At 34.6% G+C, this 19,962-nt stretch overlaps 1 protein-coding gene across 4 annotated transcripts; it reads right to left on the minus strand.

Moving 5' to 3' along the window:
- Window positions 1-839: 839 nt before the first annotated feature.
- On the minus strand, window positions 840-10,360 carry LOC127838564 (uncharacterized). 4 transcript variants are annotated; one of them, XM_052366381.1, is made up of 2 exons: window positions 10,312-10,360; window positions 840-1,842 (listed from the first exon to the last, which is right to left on the minus strand). In XM_052366381.1, the coding sequence occupies exon 2, from the start codon at window positions 1,836-1,838 to the stop codon at window positions 906-908; it is 933 nt and encodes a 310-aa protein (XP_052222341.1). In that variant the 5' UTR covers window positions 1,839-1,842; window positions 10,312-10,360; the 3' UTR covers window positions 840-905. The 4 variants fall into 4 exon arrangements, with proteins under 4 accessions (XP_052222341.1, XP_052222338.1, XP_052222340.1 ...); XM_052366378.1 differs by lacking the exon at window positions 10,312-10,360 and adding an exon at window positions 9,886-10,008; XM_052366380.1 differs by lacking the exon at window positions 10,312-10,360 and adding an exon at window positions 6,980-7,185.
- Window positions 10,361-19,962: the final 9,602 nt, after the last annotated feature.

A 19,962-nucleotide genomic window follows, 5' to 3' on the forward strand; every position in this document is an offset into this window, starting at 1 on the left:
ATAGAAATACATATATAATGGATTACGTTATCAGCGTACTAAAATGTATAACATGCATAAATGGACATATAAAACATCATGAATTTGCATTAAATTGCGTTTGAATATATAGTAATGAAAAATAACCAGAATTATGATATTAATAAGCAGCGCCATTTTATATACAGTGGCCGTTGGTCGTTATGGACAAGTGACCGTTATTCTCATATGCAATTAAGAGTGATTTTCGTCGGGGGGGGGGGGGGGGTTGATCCAGATTGGCAGTTGACCGTTATTCTCAGGTGGTCGTTAGGTCAGTTTCGACTGTACTCATACATTTATTTGTCTCGCTGGAGGATATTGTAATGTATTTGCTGGCATTGCTGCATGTATTAATGCATTGGGTGAAGGAAAGCATTTATCTTTACGCTGGATATATATATATATATATATATATATATATATATATATATATATATATATATATATATATATATATATATATATATATGATTTGCATTTTAAGAGATCTTCAATTTAGATTGTCATTTTGATGGAGTCAAAGCTGAGTTTCATTGCGACATGTGTTGGTTATTTGTGGAATTTTCTGAAGTAACTACATTTTCATGTATGTTCAAATTGAACTTTGATATATGAAAGACATAAGGTGGCACCAAAATGTGCGTATGTCGTAAAAAGTACTCAGACACTATACATTTTTTTTCGCAATTGTGAAATATTTTGATGAAGAGTTTTTGCTGAAATACTAACACTTATTTATAAGTATTTTCACTTTTTAGTAGGGTCATATCTTGTTAGAGCTTTTAAGATTTACCTTTATTTTGTAAAAACATAACAAATACCTAAGATTTATATTTTCACGCCATTTGGAGTTACATGAAACAAACATGATGTTAGCCCTCAGATTAGCTCTCAGGAGCTTGTTGTTCAGTGCTGATCTTGTCCGGTCCTTCAAACAATCTTTTGATTTTCCAGAAATTCGGAACACTAGATAACACCGTCTTCCATGAGTCGAACGGTTGCTCATAGCTTACGCCGCGCAGCTGAACATAGTCTTTCTTTGCAACAGGTGTCCGGAAGGAGCTCCCGTATTTTACGGTCAGATACTCCGTCGCGTGTTGAGGGCAGAGGAGCCTCGAGCCCATGTAATTGCAGTAACAGAGGTCACCGAACATGTTTCCGGCCTTGACAGAGTCTAAAAGTGACACAACGTCTTCGTTGACGTCTAAAACACAACCCTTAAGTAGATCAAAACACGGAACCTGAGTATCCGGGTCTTTAATTAGCGTCTCGTGTAGCACGACTATATCTAGCACCTTCTTCCCTCGAAACCGCACGCGCGCGCAGTCACTGTAGGCAAAGAAAAGACTCATGAGGTACTGATTTTGATGCTCCAACAAGAGATCGGAGAATTCCGTATTATTTTGAATTGTGGATTGAATAAGCTCGTACGCATGCGCAACTGTCATGTGACGTGGAACGATCAACCACGTGTCCATGTCAGCGTCCGCTTTATGGCGGCGATACACGTGAAGTAAGGATCCTTCTCTTAGAACGGTCATTATCCCGTGCTGCGCGTACACTTCCGCAAACACCCGGGCTACCAGCGTCAGAACAGGCGATGTGTAGTCAGCGAAATCGTAAGCTGTGAGATTCAGGTCCCACGTGCACTGATTAGATATGCTGATATTTCCAGGAAACAGCTCCGCGCGCCGCTGCACGTAAACTGTTGATACATGCACGTTGTAGAGGATTGATCGGTAAATTAGGGAGCCCACTGATAGAAATATGAATCCAACGACCAGTAAAGCCCTTTGAAGCCATCGCTTGTACGACATGGCACTGAAAAAAATTAAAATAGCTGTGTATATCAATATGATATAAATTTGCAATACCCCACGAAACCGTCGCCCCTTAAATGTGTGCTTGGCTTGTAGTTTTTATAGAAAACTCCATTGTCTTCTAACACATAAAAAATACTAAAACAACAAGTGTAGACTAAACACGTGAATTTATATCCATGCTCAAATAAATAGTCGAGCCATACGTTCTGCGGACCAGTACACAGACACGTTATGGAAAACTTTATGTTCGGGCAATCAGAATCTTGTCTTCGTGGGCTGAATTGAAAACAAAGCAAGTGTGAAACTCAACTTTATACTGATTATAAAAAATAACCGTACACAAATGGTACGTATGCGACATTCGCCGATGAAAGTATTTACGGCGTGAAGAACTGCGACATTGATATAAAATAAATAAATAAAATATTGTTTTATCTAGATGCAATATTTAGTTCACAAAAACAAATGAACTACGCTATGCAATATGGGCCTTCTTACGACCGATATGAAAAAAATATGTTATTATTGCTGTAAATAAATTATTTTCGAAAAAAATACACGGATAATTTAGCAGAAATGAGAATTGGTAACATGTGATTTAAACTACCTGCTGCATTCAAAGCCTCCTTCGTTTAGTGCTAACGCATTAGATTTCGCTTCTAGCCAGTACAAAGGCACTTTTCTGCAATTCATCTTTTTTGCTTGTTATTATATTATAAAAGTATATTTCATATAAAGCATTTTTACTTTAAAAAAATTAATAAAATTTTATACAAATATGCAAAACCTTAGAATATCTAGCCAACAAATAATAAAAAAGAAAGAACGTTTCAAACAAGATTTCCAAAAGGGACACCTTAATATCCACGTGTTAACACTACATCAATATCGCTAAACGCTTCAGCGATTTACTCTAGTAATTAGATAAGATTAGATAAGATAGTTCATTAAAGTCTCATCATCATGTACCTAGTAAAACATATAGAGAATACTAGGTTAGCGTTGAATACAGAGAAGTTTATGTTGCGAGGCTTAGAACGCCGGAAGCGCGAGCCTTGGCGAGCGCTTTCGGTGTTCGAGCCGAGCAACATAAACTTCTCTGTATTCAACGCTAATCCTAGTATTCTATTTATCCCATTTGATTTTTTTCAACGTGACATTTAACATAAATAAATCTAATAACCTTAACAATAATTTTAATTCAGTCACAAAAACGCTTAAAATCTAACAAATGTAACCATGCGTAGTGATATACATGTATTTGTTCTGGTACGCAAAATAGTCTTTAAAAAATTCACACACAAACTGTAAAACAAGTAAAAATATCACCATATGCCTACATTCAATTTTACGCAGTATGCGAATTTTAACACATTACGACCGCGAAAAGAAGATTTTACTTTACTATAATTTATTTTATTTTCGAAAGAAAATGATCAAAATCCAATATGGCGGCCATTGCTCCTGACAAAATGCTGTCGATGTCAACATACATGTACACCATCGACGACCTAGTTCTGGCTACCATAACTTTAAATGTCGCTTTTTATGATTTTTGACTGGCGCGACTTTGTACAGGTCTTTTAATACTAAATAAACTGTACGCTGAAGTTTCTTTAGCTATCGAAAACCTTGACAATTTTGACGAGTAAAAAGACAATTGCAGCGACTGACACTTTATTTGACAAAATATACAGGGCAATACGTTTTCCGACTTGGGACGACGAATTTAAGGACGCGCAGAACGTGTTTTTTATATAATGTTATGGGTATGCCGTGTGTGATCCGATGCATCAATGGCGCACATGTTAAAATCATTTCCTCGAGAACAGGGAACGACAAAAGTACAAACAAAAATCAAAACATTTAAGAACTAGTATCTTACCTTTAATTATCCTTTAAAATCCATCTAATAATCCATTTAACTCAATAATTGACGATTTTGCATCTAGGGTCTTTAATAATTATTTTAGCATAGTTAAATAAAGACCCTTATGCCATTCTATCACTTTATTCAAATGAGTTTATGAACGCGATAAACTTTCTTCTTCGTCACACGCTACGTCATGTACTCTACATTACTGCTGTTCAAATGAACCGGAGCAGTTTACCTAATAATAGCCGTTGGTAAACTCGGTTGCATTTGCAGATTTCTGCATACAAACATAATTATGTTTAAACTTGCACAATGTTTTATTTATCTATGGTAAATGCCCTTTTTGTACGAGAAAATAATCTTATATATAAATACACAAAGAATGGAAAACATTCCAGTACACAACAGATAAATGAGTAGAAAATACCCGTGTACAAAATGGGACGTTCCCAATTCCAGTGTGGTGCTATTTTTACCATCTTATACTTTACACAGCTCTATGCCTAACGTGAATTAAATAGGAAAGCAAACATAGCAGATTATTCATGAACTGTGCGATATGTGTATGGCTTGTTGTACATTCTTAATATTTAAGTTAAATGTCAAAAGTATATGCTTTGGTTATAAACAATGCACATTACACGAAATAAGGAAAATGTGATCAATTGACAATTCAGATATGTCGACATACAGTACATGTAGAAAACATGTGAAATAAGTCGCGTTTATAATAAATCGTCAAAAAAATGGGGAAAATGACGCAATAAGTATGTCATTTTATGACGCCATTCATTATACGGATGGCGAAAAATTATGACATATGACTAGATTTAAAGGTTGAAGGTCGAATAATTGTGTAGCTTAAGTTTTGTCGACTTTGTTTCTTATGAAAAATCATTCAGTGGTAAAGAAAATATAAATAAAAAAATAACAAAACAAAAATCGTGTAATTTTATATTTTATTTCAACATTTCTTTTGGTGAATATGTAATATATATATTTTTCTGCAAAATATGCACATTTTCTTCTAATGGGTGACTTAAAATTCGATCAATGAACCAAACAATATCGACCTAATTTTAGCGCATATCGCATGACGTCATTTAAATAGTAGTCCGTGCACGCGACAGGTATATTCCACAGTGTTGAATACAAGCAAGTATATTCCACAACGTGTTATACCGTCAATGTCGCGGTGAAAATGGGATAAATATAAAATAGCTTTAAAACATAGTACATAAATGCCACTCACAATTGAGTTATAAGAGACTAAACATATTATAAAAATACAGTTCAGCATCAATAACCAAAACTTTATGAATACATTTCACTTCAACAAATAAGAATGTTGATCAAGTTTTCAACTTCAAATGTCGGTTTTAATTAATACAAAATATATAAGAGTAAGATAAATCTTAGATCTAATTGCTATGGGTGTGTTAAATATCATTTTGCAAATCAAGTGCCAATATAACTTCTAATTGGAGCAGAAAATTGAATAAAATTTAAGTTGTCAAGATACAAATTATAAAGAAGTGTAATGTCTACAAACAAAATAAAGATGATTAAAGGATGGTTTAGTTAGTATGGTAGTATTATGCAACAAGAAAGGAGATAATTCTACCCCAGAAATTTCCTGTTATACTAGCGTGGAATGTATACCGTCTTATGAAAATTGAAAACGTGATATTAAACAAACTTATGATACAGCTGTTATAATACAATGTATTTAATATCATACCAAGTCAATAGCTAGTAGTCTACCCGCTGATATCGAAAGCCAGTGGAGCAAAAGTTTAGATTGGACTTAATGACTTCAATTTAATACCGAAGCAATGGGTTTAATATATTTTTCAAAGAGCAAGTATTCCCACCATATCTACCAATTAAATATTTACGCGACTACGCGAAAACAAATCTGACGGTTCACCGATAAGATAGGCGAAAACCACTGAGTCGTTCATTATATCAAATAAGAGGTTTCGAAATACATTTAGATCCATGAAAATATCGATTACAATCGAAATTGTATATTAGATCGATGACACTAGTTGAGCTTTCAAAGCAGTCCCTAAACCAACAATAATAAACGACACGTTTACCTCAATATAGTTTTCGATTTTAAAAATGCTTTTAACAATAAAAAGACAAAGATATGCACTTACATTTTATGTTCTCCCATTAATTAAGATTTAATACATTTTAGTTAAACCTCTATTTTGGAAAACGTTTGTATCGATTGCTACCATTTGAAAAAAAACACGATTTACGAAATTGAATAACTGGTCAGATTTATTGTATTCTTATGTAAGTTTTCAATTATGCATGTCTGACACACAATCCGAAATATGTTCATATAACTATATTCATATTTATAAAAAAAATATTTCACTGTTTCAAAACCAGTCTGAATCATCATTAACAAAAATCAGAGTATACCTTATATGTTGTGTTTTGCCACAAACAGTACGTGCCGAATATCCCGCTGGTGGATTCGAACCTCGTTCGAACTATCCAGCTATGGTATCTTACATCCTATTTTCTTAATTCATCGATTGAGTTCCACTTTTATTTTGTAACGAATTAATTAACAGTGACGCTTTCCATGATATTTGTTGTCAAGGTGTCGCATACCTTATTATCGACTGTAAATGGATCCGCCCACCTTTTACATATGCTTGCAAAATTCAGTCAAATTGGTTCGATTCTTCATGACGTTTGAAGATTTCGAAATTGAACAGTTGAATAGTTTATCAGACATTTATTCCAGGTAGTAATTTAATGTGATTTATGAATATATGAGACGTTCTCTGTGTAAGGGGGGTTGAATGCATGTTCGTAAAGTATCGTCCTAGATTAGCCTGTGCAGTCCGCACAGGCTTATCAAGGCCGACACTTTCCGCTTGTATGATATTTTTCGTTTAAAGAAAAACTCTTCTTAACGAAAATCCAGTTTAGGCGGAAATTGTCGTCCCAATTGAGCCTGTACGGACTACACAGGCTAATCTGGGACGACACTTTCCGCACGTGCATTAAACCCCCTTTTCACAGAGCGCGGCTCATAAACAGTGAATGGGTTTTGGTTCACGAGAACGGCCTTTGAAGTACCAACTAATAAGTACACAATACTCTTAAACACTTCAGAGAGTCCTTTTAATGAATTCCTTGTTTGACTATACATATTTGACTTTAAGAAATTCAACAATTTATTAACATCAAATAAAACTATTCTAACGAAATAATACAAATAACAGCTTACGTGTTCGATAAATCTGAAAACTAAATGTAGTTCCGCAAAAAAATCCTATTCGAATTTCGGTTCGCTGTTTTAAACTATATCTCCTTATAGTTCACACCAATCGAAATGTGAGCGCTTCAATGTAAACTCGTTTGTTAAATGCGGTTTTGAGAGACTCGATCACAACACGACGCAATAAAATTGTTTCAACCTTTTGTTAATATTCATTTAAAAACTTTCACGCCAAGACCAGCGAGATATAATTTCGACCATTGAAAAACTGGTAAAGTCTAACTAATTTCCCAATAATTGCAACTCTTTGACCTGTCTTTTAGTCGGAGATAGTAAATGATACCTGAAAACAGGAATGTGGGGTCATTGACATAAGAAAAAGTATTTAATTTTGATAAAGGTTGTCTCTTTAAACCACAGAGGCAGTGTAGATGGGAAATGAAATGACAATCCAGACTAGACTGCTCGGACTGTTACAATTGAGCCGTGCTCTGTGAAAAGGTGGTTTAATGCATATTCGTAAAGTGTCGTCCCAGATTAGCCTGTGCAGTCCACACAGGCTAATCAGGGTCGAAACTTTTCGCTTTTATGATATTTTTCGTTTACAGAAAGTCTCTTCTTAGCAAAAATCTAGTTTGGGCGGAGTACGGTCCATATCTCTGCAAAAAGCGGTCTAATCAATCCGATAGTTTAGAGTATGGACGAGAATTTGAGTGAATATACAAATCATGTAAATGACTTCTTCTTTCGTATGGATTACAGCTGTATTTTAAACAACAAACATCTCATACTTCCTACGAATGCTTTCGTATATATATACTGTAAACAGTTGGAACTTATATATATATTGTGCTTGAACAATATACGACTGTTTATGACAGTATGGATAGTTCCAACTGCTTATTTTTATACATACATTGTTAATTGCATTGTTTGCAAATTCAAAATTACATTTACTGTAAATTTGTATTCGCAATAGGGATGGGTAGGATAAGAGAAGAAACTTGCTGACCCTCCAGTTTTCAGATCTACTCCAAAATTTGATCCCAAATCAAACATCCGTGTTAAAGTAACAACTTAAACGAGAACGTTTTAAAATTTTAACGCTGCATATCACGAAAACGCTCTTTTAAAATCGCTCTATCAGCAAATAACAATAGTCTGACCTGTTTGTTAATCGGGGATAGTAAATGAAAACATGAGTGGGAGGTCATTGACATTAAAGACGATTGTTATATGTTGATGGAGGTTTTCTTTTCAACCACATCTGCAGTGTAGATGGGCAATGAAGTTACAATCCAGACTAGACTGTCCGGATTGTCTCGAGGCTGACAATTATTTATTTAGTGCCTAACAAGTCATACTCGTGGATTAAATCGCTTAAACTATCGTGCGAAGGCATTTTATGTATGTATAATTAGTTAAAATTAATGATTAGGCAATTCTCCTAAACGCTCCATGCAGCTTTATTACTAATTTCATTCTTGACTTCATATATTTGACGTACGCTTATTCAAAATAAATTAACAGCAAATACAAGCACTTGTAACGAATCCATACATAAAGCAGCTTACTTGTTTGATAAAAGTGGAAACCGTTTGTAGTTTCACAAAATTACTGTGTACATTTCGGTTCACAATTTAAAATTATGTTTCCATATAAAACGTTAAAATTATATTTCAACACAACACATTGTACATTGTGGTAAGGTTTATGCGTTGCGAATCAGTTCGGGACGAAAATATGTAACAGCGACGAGTGCTGCGTGAACTTCAAAGACGATTTTACCTAAAGTGAGTCAAGGCTAAGTCGTTGTTGTAAACTGTAAACAGTGGTTTTAAAGAGACACGAGACGTGAAACGATCGAGATAAAATTAACGCTCTTGAAATACTGGTATAACACTTACTTTTAAGTGGATGACATTGAATTTGTATACGACAAAAATTTGATTTGAACTGAATGAGTAGTAAATTGATTAGCTATTTGATCCGGATATTCACATCCCGATGTTGTCTTTTTATTGATTTCTTTATCTAATTGAGTGAGTTTAATCAATGGATATTCGTCGAAGCTGATGTTCAAATACCCTGATGTTCTTTATTGATGCACTTGACAACCGAATGAAAACCGTAGCTGTCGACGATGTTAATACACATGGCGAGCTTAAATACTTAAATTGTATACAATTACCTTAACTATGGTAACAAGTATCTCAAAAGTGCTCCAAGTAATTGCTTTGTTGACATACGCCTGTAAACGGTAACCGGATAAATAAGCCTGGTTGATATGACAATGTTTACCTCTGGCATCAAGTTTTCACGTAAATACGATGTTCTACACACTAGAACTTTAACATGTATCGTTATATACAATCACATCTCGCGAAAGGTTTAAAATTGTATAATGATTGAACAACAGCAAAATATATGAGTCGCGTTCTGAGAAAACTGGGCTTAATGCACGTGCGTAAAGTGTCTTCCCAGATTAGCCTGTACAGTCCGCTCAGGCTAATCAGGGACGACACTTTCCGCCTAAATTAGATTTTTGCTTAGATTTTTTTCATTTAAACGAAAAATGTCATAAAAGCGGAAAGTGTCGTCCCTGATTAGCCTATGCGGATTGCACAGGCTAATCTGGAACAACACTTTACGAACATGCATTATGCTCAGTTTTCTAAGAACACGACTTATATATATATATATATATATATATATATATATATATATATATATATATCAACCAGTATGCGCTGTAATGATTAAAAGAAAAAAGTATATTCATTACTAAGGTGTACGTTTTAGTCACGTCTTCGAAATCGTTAATTGCCACGTACAGTTTGAATAAACGTTAGCAAAAAAGAAACAAAAATATTTTACCTTAACCTTATATGCTAATACAATTAAATAAAACTCACCTATAAACCATTATCTTTAAATTTCCCTATAAAGAATATTCATGTAGAAATTCAAAAGCATCACGAATAACAACAACGCCGTCGCCGATCACAACATTTTCACTTTCACAGTGAGGATGTGATTTCGCAACTCCAATAATCAGTGACACATGCGGGCTATTTTAGATGGCAGATAAAAACCAATTGGGAGTGCGGGCACATCATTCAATCAAAGCCGTTGAGGTTTAATTGTATTTATTGACGCTGACCAATAAAGCCATGACGGAAAAGACCTACACAAAACAATGACAATATTTTACAAACAGAACAAAACAAACGATACTACGAAATATGACTTAAATGAACTTCATATTAATTAAACTAATTCACACACATTTCATAATGCAATAATACACAATGTTCAATAAATGAAACTGTTTAACTCACCAGGTTGGAATAAAACAACGACTATGGACTTGCGTCCACTAGACGGTCTCGGCAAATGCAAGCGTGGTCAGTAATTTCATAATGAAATCAACAGGTACGTTTGAATGAAAATCTGCATCGGATCAATTCTAAATAACGATTGGACATGACCACAATTGCACGAGCTTTCATGGGTGAACGAACACTGGCGAGAGGACGAAATTCCCACAAACAAAGTAATGTCTGTTATGTAAAAAAGCGAGATAAGAAATTGACCTTACTACATCTGTCTTATTGTGAATTTGATAATACGATGTGCTTTAATATGCATAAGTGAATGAACAATTTGTTCTGTCCTGTTCTGATATCGAAGCCACACAAACATTTTCAGACTGAGAGGTGCCCTGTACTGGTTCGATAAAATGAAGTCAAGTTAAACTTAGAAAAAATTAAATTATTGGTTTTAATCATATATATACTAAAAAAAAACTTGAGGGGTAAACTAAATATTATTGTAACACATAAAATCGAGCATTATTAGATGGACGTCGGATGTGTCGTTTGTTTGCACAAGCGAGCGATAGGCTGTGTGTGAGTTGCGGTCAAGTTATAGGACGTTACCATACCAATACAATACAATGCTACGGTTGACATTCATTGATATTCATATGGAATACCATATTGCCATCATGGTTATACATTAAAATCCAGAGGGCGACAATATGATAGTGTGATAGTACGATGGCGACAATGTGATAATATGATGACGACAGTGCGACAAACGATGGCGACAGTGCGATAGTACTATAACGACCATGCGATAATACGATTACGACAGTACGAAAACGCGATAGTACGATGGCGACAATGCGATAATACGATGACGACTGTGCGACAATACGACGGCGACAGTGCGATAGTACGATGGCGACAATGCGATAGCGCGATAGTGCGATGACGACAATGCGATAGTACGATGTTGACAATGCGATAATACGATGACGACAGTACGATAACGCGATATAACGATGGCAACAATGCGATAATACGATGGCGACAGTACGATAGGAGTATCGCATTGTCACCATCGTACTATAGCACTGTCGCCATCGTATTGTCGCATTGTCGTCACAGTACTATCGCGTGTTCGCATTGTCGCCATCGTTCGATCGCATTGTCGCCATCATACTATCAAATTGTCGCATTGTCGCCCTCTGGATTGTAATGTGTAACCACGATGACCTAACGGTATTCCGTACATTCCCTAAATGTATCGAGGTGACTGATTTCAAAATCGGCGACAAACACTGATCGCAATTACGGCCTACCAAGCTTTAGAGCTGCGAAAATATTAAATTAAAGTTATAATGAAGCCTTAAAACGCGTCGCATACGAATGTTTTCATGTACTGTCTTCAGAGTTTCCTGTTCTTTATAAAATTTTCAGGTACTGTCTTCAGAGTTACCTCTTCTATATAAAGATTTCAGGTACTGTCTTCAGAGTTACCTCTTCATTGCAAAGTTTACAGGTACTGTCTTCAGAGTTATCTCTTCTTTGCAAAATTTAAAGACACAGTTTTCAGAGTTACCTTTTCTTGCAAAGTTTCCATGTACTGTCTTTAAAATTACCTGTTCTTGCAACGTGTGTAGGTACAGTCTTCAAACCGATATAAACGGCAAGTGCTGAATTAAGAAGCAAAGTTTTCTATGTCCGCACGTTTGCGTGTGTTCTTTCTTGGAAATGACGCATACATATGTACATATTCAGGGGATTTTCTGCAAAAAAAAGTTCGTAAAACGGTCCGGATCCCAAACCGAAATAATAAAAATTATTCCCAATGTCCAAATAAAATTAAATATAATTATATCATTTTTTTGTAAAGTGTCTTATGACTTATGATTATTAGATTATATATCTCACTTTTATTCTTTAAACAACCGACAAAATATATAACTATGATTTATATGATATTTATCCAAAATGGCCAAAAAAAGACCTGATTTGTTGATAAAAATAATCCCAATTTGGTCCTTTTTGTCGATAAAAAATCCAAAATTTGCCAGTTGTATCAATTAAAAATCCCAATTTGACCAGACTCATTTTCCGAAAATGGCTGGAAAAAACCCTGAGGTTCGATTGAGTTCTCAATAAACATGTTCACAGACTGGCGAATATACATCTATTTATTCCAAGGTTGTGTTACAGATTCAATTTATAATTATATCGTGAACGTCTCTCCAAACTATAGTATTTTGCTGCTAGGGAATGAAGACAATTATAGTTTTTAAACCTATAAGGTAAACATGTAGGAACGTTGATTTATTAGAACATGACCCAGATCAATGAGACGGTATACAATATCAGTGCCTCAACCTTTAAGGTGAATATGTTCATTAAGTCGAACATGACACGTGTCATCGATACGGCATAGTTTGTGAGTTTTTCAATACAATGTGAGTGCCTCAACTTTTTAGGTCAATGTTTAGGAAATTGTATTAAGTAGAACATGACACAGATCATTGAGACGGTATAAAGCACTTAAGAGAATTATATATTCATAGAAGTAGCGTCGTAAAATAAAATAATTTGATTAGTTTAAAGTTTTCTATAAACTTTAAACATATTTTATTGTATATACACATTCATTTACAAGCAATTACATATAATAGACAGTTTGAGGTAGATGTATACAAATGGATTGGGCCTAGAGTTATACCAACATCATCGAAGGGCCCTCTCCATTATGACAGTTTTTTGTAAAGGTTAACAAGATGGGTATGCCAAAATACAGGTAATTTGGTAGTACAATGTTGTATGTGCATACTTAACAAATTAAAGGTAGAATCAAAATAAATCAGCCTGTTTTAATAACAAAATTGTTTATACAGAGTAAGTGGCTAATAGAAAGTTTGTGTATACTTAATATTGGACGAATGAGACATAAAGAGAAAAAAAAACTAATAATACAAATATAACATCATAATTATGAACAAAGATACACATGCTTGCAAAAACCCTGACCAGCTCGACCATATTCTTCCTTTCAACTTGATATTGAAATGCTTTGAGGGGTGCTATTATGTCCTGGTTAATTGATTGTTATACATTAAATCGTTTCGTTCGTTTGATAAATAACTGAACTTCTTGAAAAAGCTTACAATTATCTTCGTAGTTCAAAGTTTGTATGCCAAAAATGAGTTTTGATGCATTAATTGGATGAAATATACGCGTGTTTATAAACATTTGTAAGCGTTCGTCCTGATAGCGCGAACATTTAAAGAAGTAATGGTCCACGTCCTCGGTGTGGTAACCACAGCTACATATGGGTGAGTCAGTTAGGTGATTTTCAAAAAGATGCGCTTTCAGATCACTACAATGGTTTCTCATTCGAGCATGTATTACTTGGTATGTTCTCTCACCCTGTGAATAATATGCAGGGACTTTAGGTGCTTTAAATTTTTCTTTAAGTTTTGTTTTAAATTCGTCCAATGTATTTGAATTTCGTATATCAGGATCAAGATCATTCCATAGTTTGATTGCTGATGGTATAGCAGAGTTTGAGTATATTTCGAGTCGCCTAGGTAATGTGAGTAGATTATCACCATTTCGTAGGTAATACACGGAATTTTCATTTACGGTTGTTGGAAACATGTCTGAAAGATATTCTGGTAGGGTACCCTGTGTGTGTTTGTAAACTAATATTAGTTTTTGAATGCAGCGCCTGTGTTCCAGTGATACCCAGCCAATTTCAGTAAGTAAATTAGTTATAGATGATGATCTAGTTAAACCACTAACTATTCTGGCGGCGTCATATTGAATTTTTTCTAAAATACCTTTTTCATATTGTGTACAATTATCCCAGATGACCGACGAGTATTCTAATACAGGACGTAAATATGATACGTATATTTGGTTTAGCGTTTGACGTTTTAATTTGAACTTTAGCATTCTCATAGATCCTAATATTTTAGATGCTCTGTTAAGAATAGCGTTAATGTGATTGTGCCATTTACCATTTTGACTGAACAAGAGACCTAGGTGTTTATGGGTTTCAACAAAGCCCAACTGATTTCCGTCAAAATGTAGTTGAGGTTTTTGCATGTCCAATAATGAGAAAAAGACAACTTCAGTTTTAGAGGGATTGAAGGAAACCAACCATTGTTTGGCCCATGTATTGATTTGAGTAAGGTCATTGTTGAGGATGCTTTCCATAAAAGCATGGTCATTTGAGGTGACTGAAAGTGAGCTGTCATCGGCAAATAGTCTTAAGTTACTAAGCAAGTTTTCAGAGATGTCGTTTACATAGACAAGAAAAAGGAGAGGACCTAAAACAGATCCTTGGGGTACCCCAGCTTTGATAGATATCTCATTGGAAAATGTGGTATGAACAAACACCCGCTGTGTGCGGTTAGATAAGTAATTAGATAACCAGTTAAGGATATTTCCAGATATTCCATACTGCCGTAGCTTGAAAAGAAGCCCTTTATGCCAGACGCGATCAAACGCCTTGGAAATGTCGCAGAATACCATGCACGTGCTTTGTCTTTCGTCAAATGCTTTGCATATTTGATTATATATGTCAGTAAGTTGATATGTTGTCGAATGACCAGGCAGGAAACCCGATTGATATTTGTAAATAAGTTTGTTTAGATGCAAATGATTATATACATATTTAAATACAACTCGTTCCATTACTTTTCCTACGCAACTAATAAGAGAAATAGGCCGGTAGTTTGACGGTTGCTCTTTGTTACCCTGTTTGAAGAGAGGCATTACGTTTGCCTTTTTCCAACAGCTAGGAAATATGTTTTCTTTAATGGATCTATTAAATAAAGTACAAAGCGGTTTACATATTGTGTTTAATGTTTGTTTCAGCATTCTATGACTGACTTCGTCTGGACCGCTTGCTTTATTTATAATAAGATTATTTAGAACGTCCTTAATGTCTTGTTCAGAAATGTTAAAGTCATTTAAAATCACATCCGTTTTCAATTCAATAGACGGCAAGTTTACATCTCTGTCATCAACATTCGAAACAGAAACAAAATAGTCATTTAGTGTGTTGGCCTTTTCGAAATCTGTTATTGAAACAGACTGATCACTATTGATCAGAGGCGGTATTTGTTCACAGTTTGATGAATTTTCTTTTACTAGGCTTTTGATTAGCTTCCAGTATTGTTTGGGGTTTGATGATGAAAAATCGCTCATAGTGAATTCTATAGAGTGAAAAAAAATCTCCTTTGCGTACTTTTTCATATTGTTAACTTTGTTTCAAAGGTTTTTATATTTGCTCCAGTCTGATGCCTTTCCGGTAAGAATTGCTGTACGTTTATGGCGATCGCGCGAACGAGTAGTTCTTCGAATTTCGGATTTATACCAGGGTTTGTCTTTAGGTCGAATAGTTACAAATTTATTTGGAATGCAGGACTTAACAAGAGAAAAATATGTATTTATAAATTTGTCGGTGGCAATATCAACAGTTCCGTGTTCTATAAATGACCAATCAGTAGACTCAATTAATTCATTCAATAACGTAAAATTCGCTTTTTTATATTCCCATATTCGTCGTTTGTAGGGCTCCTCTAACATGAAATCGGTCTTAACGTGCACATAAGTTCCGTAATGATCTGTTATAGTTCTGTCAGTTTCAAAAATACCGGCATCAAAGCAGTGTACGCTACTTGACAGAACTGTGATGTCTATTAGAGTGCTAGAGTTACTTGTAACACGAGTTGGATCTGTATGTTTCGTAAATTATTAAGCGTCATGATATCTTTAAGTTTATGGTTACTCGGATTCAGTTGGTCTTCATTTATATCACCAACAAGTATAATATGTGGAGATATTTCAATTGCCTTTTCAATACAAATATTTAACTTGTTCCAGAAATCCATGGTTGAACTTGGTTGTCTGTACACTGTGCAGATTAAGAAGGTTTGTGAATGATCTTTGATTTTCACCCAGATAGATTCTGGCAGTAAAAGTTCTAGATCAAGAATTCGTTGTGGACTTAACAACGATGAGGTATAGACAATTAACCCACCAGAATGTGCATTTTTGTCTTTTCTGAACATTGTATCGAAGCCCTCAATTTGTAATAAATCATCACCGATATCATGTGACAAGTGTGTTTCAGTGAAACATAAAATGCTATGTGTACATTCAGAAAATGTGTCTCGTATGTAGTTCATCTTGTTTCTTATGCTTCGAATGTTTAGGTGAAAGACAGTGAGACATTCAGGGCTTAGAGGGCCAGGATTACATTCGATATCGCCGGATAATACCAGAAGAAAACGTAAAGAAATTATATAAAGAGTTAATTGACTGGAAGCTATGCAGTAGTTGTCATGAAAAAATGTTGGCACATTCGTTTGTATCAATGACATACCGCTGGCAAGTGTATACATAGAGATGAACACTGCTAAGTTCGATGTACCTACGTAATAGAGAATATTGCAAAGCACGTGCATGGTAAAAAGCATGAAAGACGTCATAGATTGTTTGAGAAATGTGACATTAAATAGAGGAGTTCGAAATGTCAGTCTCAAGTTGACACCCCGGTTTCGGTAATAATGTAGACCGATTTCCTGTCGCCACTGTGCTATGTCGTTACCCATTGGGTGGTAATATCAATGGAAAATAGAATTGGTAGAAGCGACAGAGAAGGCGGTCTAAAATATATTTGCAAACAAAAGTTTTGTTGCAAAACATTTGAAAGAAATGAATCTTGTATGGTCGAGCTAGCCAAAGGTTTGAAACATAATACAATAAAAACATTAAAAAAATAACGTACCGCATCGCGCACTATCACATATAGTGTCCCCGATGTCAGCGAGATATAATAATTCTAAATTACATCATTGAACAATTAAATATAATTTAATATATTTAAATTAATTGAATATACAAAGGTTTTAATTGCTTTCCTCTTATACAAGTCTTAAGAGTCTTTTCATTTGAGAGCGGTCCACATAAAAACAACCTAGCGCTTGATACAAATAGCTGTATACAATTTCCATACATAACATACAGTTGGATCAGTGAATTAGAAAACAATAAGTACGATATATAAAACAAAAGGTATAATTTTTAAACTGTCCTTAAATACACACACAGTGGTATCAGCGAATTATAAAACAATACATTTTTTCGATACAGAAAACAGTTTATAGCATTCTTTAACTGTTCTTCAAAAAACACCAATACTTTCAAAGGTTTGATCCGGAAAAAATAACACCCGGCAATTTATGTATAAGTAAGGTAAGGGGTCTTAAAAAAATGTAAAACTATAACATGAGCCGTATAATGGACGTTAAGACGCTTTCCCTTAGCAATTAACATGGGACGTAATCAAGAAAGGATTACCTCCCCTCCCCCCCCCCCCCCTCAGAATTTTACAAATAGCGATTTAAAATAATGTACCTGGCGTCGGCGCTAGTTTATTGGCATATGCTTTTTCATTTAAACCTCGATGCATTTGAGCACGATTTTGATTTGCAAATTAATGCCATCATCAAAATAAATTATCAACTAGTCCTGGTCAACAATAGTTCTTGTCGGAACTCGCCTACGACTGATTATTTATGCATGCCTCGTTGCGTTTGTGCAAGATTTTCATGAGTACATTTAACCTTTATCAATAAGTTATTACTGAATCGAACAATCTCATGCAATAGGCAATTTTAAAAACATTATTTTAGATTTAATCGTATGTTAAAATTAACAACATTTTATTTAATAACTGCGTTTTACTTAATGTTTTCATAGGTCAACACCAGGCAAAAGATAAATAGAATTACATATAAATCGATTGAAATTGCTTAGTTCAACCCAGATTTCAAATAATAGCAAAAAGAAAAAGAAAATCAACACTAAGCACAAAGAAGATACAATAATACTATCATTTATCGCGTTTAGTTACTTCGCTCTACAATGTTTACAAAGATCACCACCTGGTATGAAAAGACAAAATAAAATATCTCGTAGATCGAGAGCAATTACGCAGGTAAACAAAGTGTCCAAGGAAGAACAAGCTCAATTATTCTATTTAACAGTATTTTGCGATATAATTATACTGTTAAGTGAACTTGTGAACACAGAAACATGAGAAAACATAACATGCATTTTGTTAGCACAATATGATGTGGTATCCGTGTCAGTAAATTGCTAGAGATCACAATCGTTATTATACGGGTTTACATTTGTAAAAGGTAATATTTTAACTAGTAGGTTGTCAAAAATAATAATTGGACTAGTAGGTTGACACATGACGCCTTATTAGATTATGGCTTGTATTTTTTACCAGATACAGTTTGTCGTGTTGACACTCGTAATAGGATATTCACGGTGTATTGAACCTCATGTCAGGTACACAGTTTAATATTTGTACAAGAGTGTAGTTGTTAGTATACACGGTATGATGATTATACAATTTCGTGATTGAGCTGGCAAATGCACGATGTTAACTGAATAGCACACCATGTATGTGTTTAATAGCATACGATTTGCATTTGGCGGTTTATGTGGATATAGGATATTGATTTAGTGCGTATTTTAAGTCAATTCAGTGCTTATCACGTGTGAGGCAAGTATGTCAATTTTTGTAGAAAGAAATAAATTCTTCAGTCAGGCTCAGTGTAAACACGGAGATGTATTTTATCGTCGAAAGCCGACAATGAAATAGTGTATTTGGAATTTAGATAATAAATGTATTAACATTTTTAATAAAACAGTTGTTGGAAAGCACAGGGAAAAATATGTTTGTTATGACAGTGGCATTGTATCAGGAAATGCGTGTTGTTAATGGAGAAAATAGACAATATAGAAAGATATCCGACTATAGTTGTGGTAAAGAAAGGACAAAAAGACAACGGATTATAGTGATTAGTATGCAAACAATAATAATATGAATTTGGAACAAACGACGAGTGCCTTTATATGCTAAAAACTTGATTTCGTGTGAAAAATGAAATGGATACACAGGAAAAAAAATGTTGTAATGATGGTGGCATTGTATAAGGAGATGCGTGTTTTTAATGGAGAAAATAGACCATATAGAAAGATAGCCGACTATAGTTGTGGTAAAGAGAGGACAAAAAGACAACGGATTATAGTGATTAGTATGCAAACAATAATAATATGATTTTGAAACAAACGACGAGTGTCTTTATATGCTAAATACTTGATTTCATGTGAAAAATGAAATTGACACACATTTTACTTAATATGTTCTGGGTACCATTTATGGTAAAATCGCAAATGGTATCAAGTAGATATTACAGTGTAATTACATATTGTGCATCAGCATGATCGTCTTAAATAAGGTATGTACACAAAATGTTTAATATTCAGCTAACAAATACTACGCTACGAGAGTAGTTTTGAAGCACCATTATACTATTAGTGTTTGTACTTTTAATGTTTGTACAGTCATTCCATGTGTTCAGCCAGTGGCTTACCATCTCGGATTGAAGTTACTGTTGCCCTGTCGCGTATCAGTATGCGCTTTTCACCGTTACCGGAGTGATCAGGCAGAAGTCCATACACTTTGCACCAAGCGACCCAACTTTTGGTTAACAGCTTGTTTCGAACCAACTGTCGGGCTTCATATGCAAGTTCTTCACGGAATTTAGTTAGGTTCTCCTGTATGAAAACACCATCTTTAAGATTTCT

The sequence above is a fragment of the Dreissena polymorpha genome, chromosome 7 (assembly GCF_020536995.1).
Source record: "Dreissena polymorpha isolate Duluth1 chromosome 7, UMN_Dpol_1.0, whole genome shotgun sequence".
NCBI lineage: Eukaryota > Metazoa > Mollusca > Bivalvia > Myida > Dreissenidae > Dreissena > Dreissena polymorpha.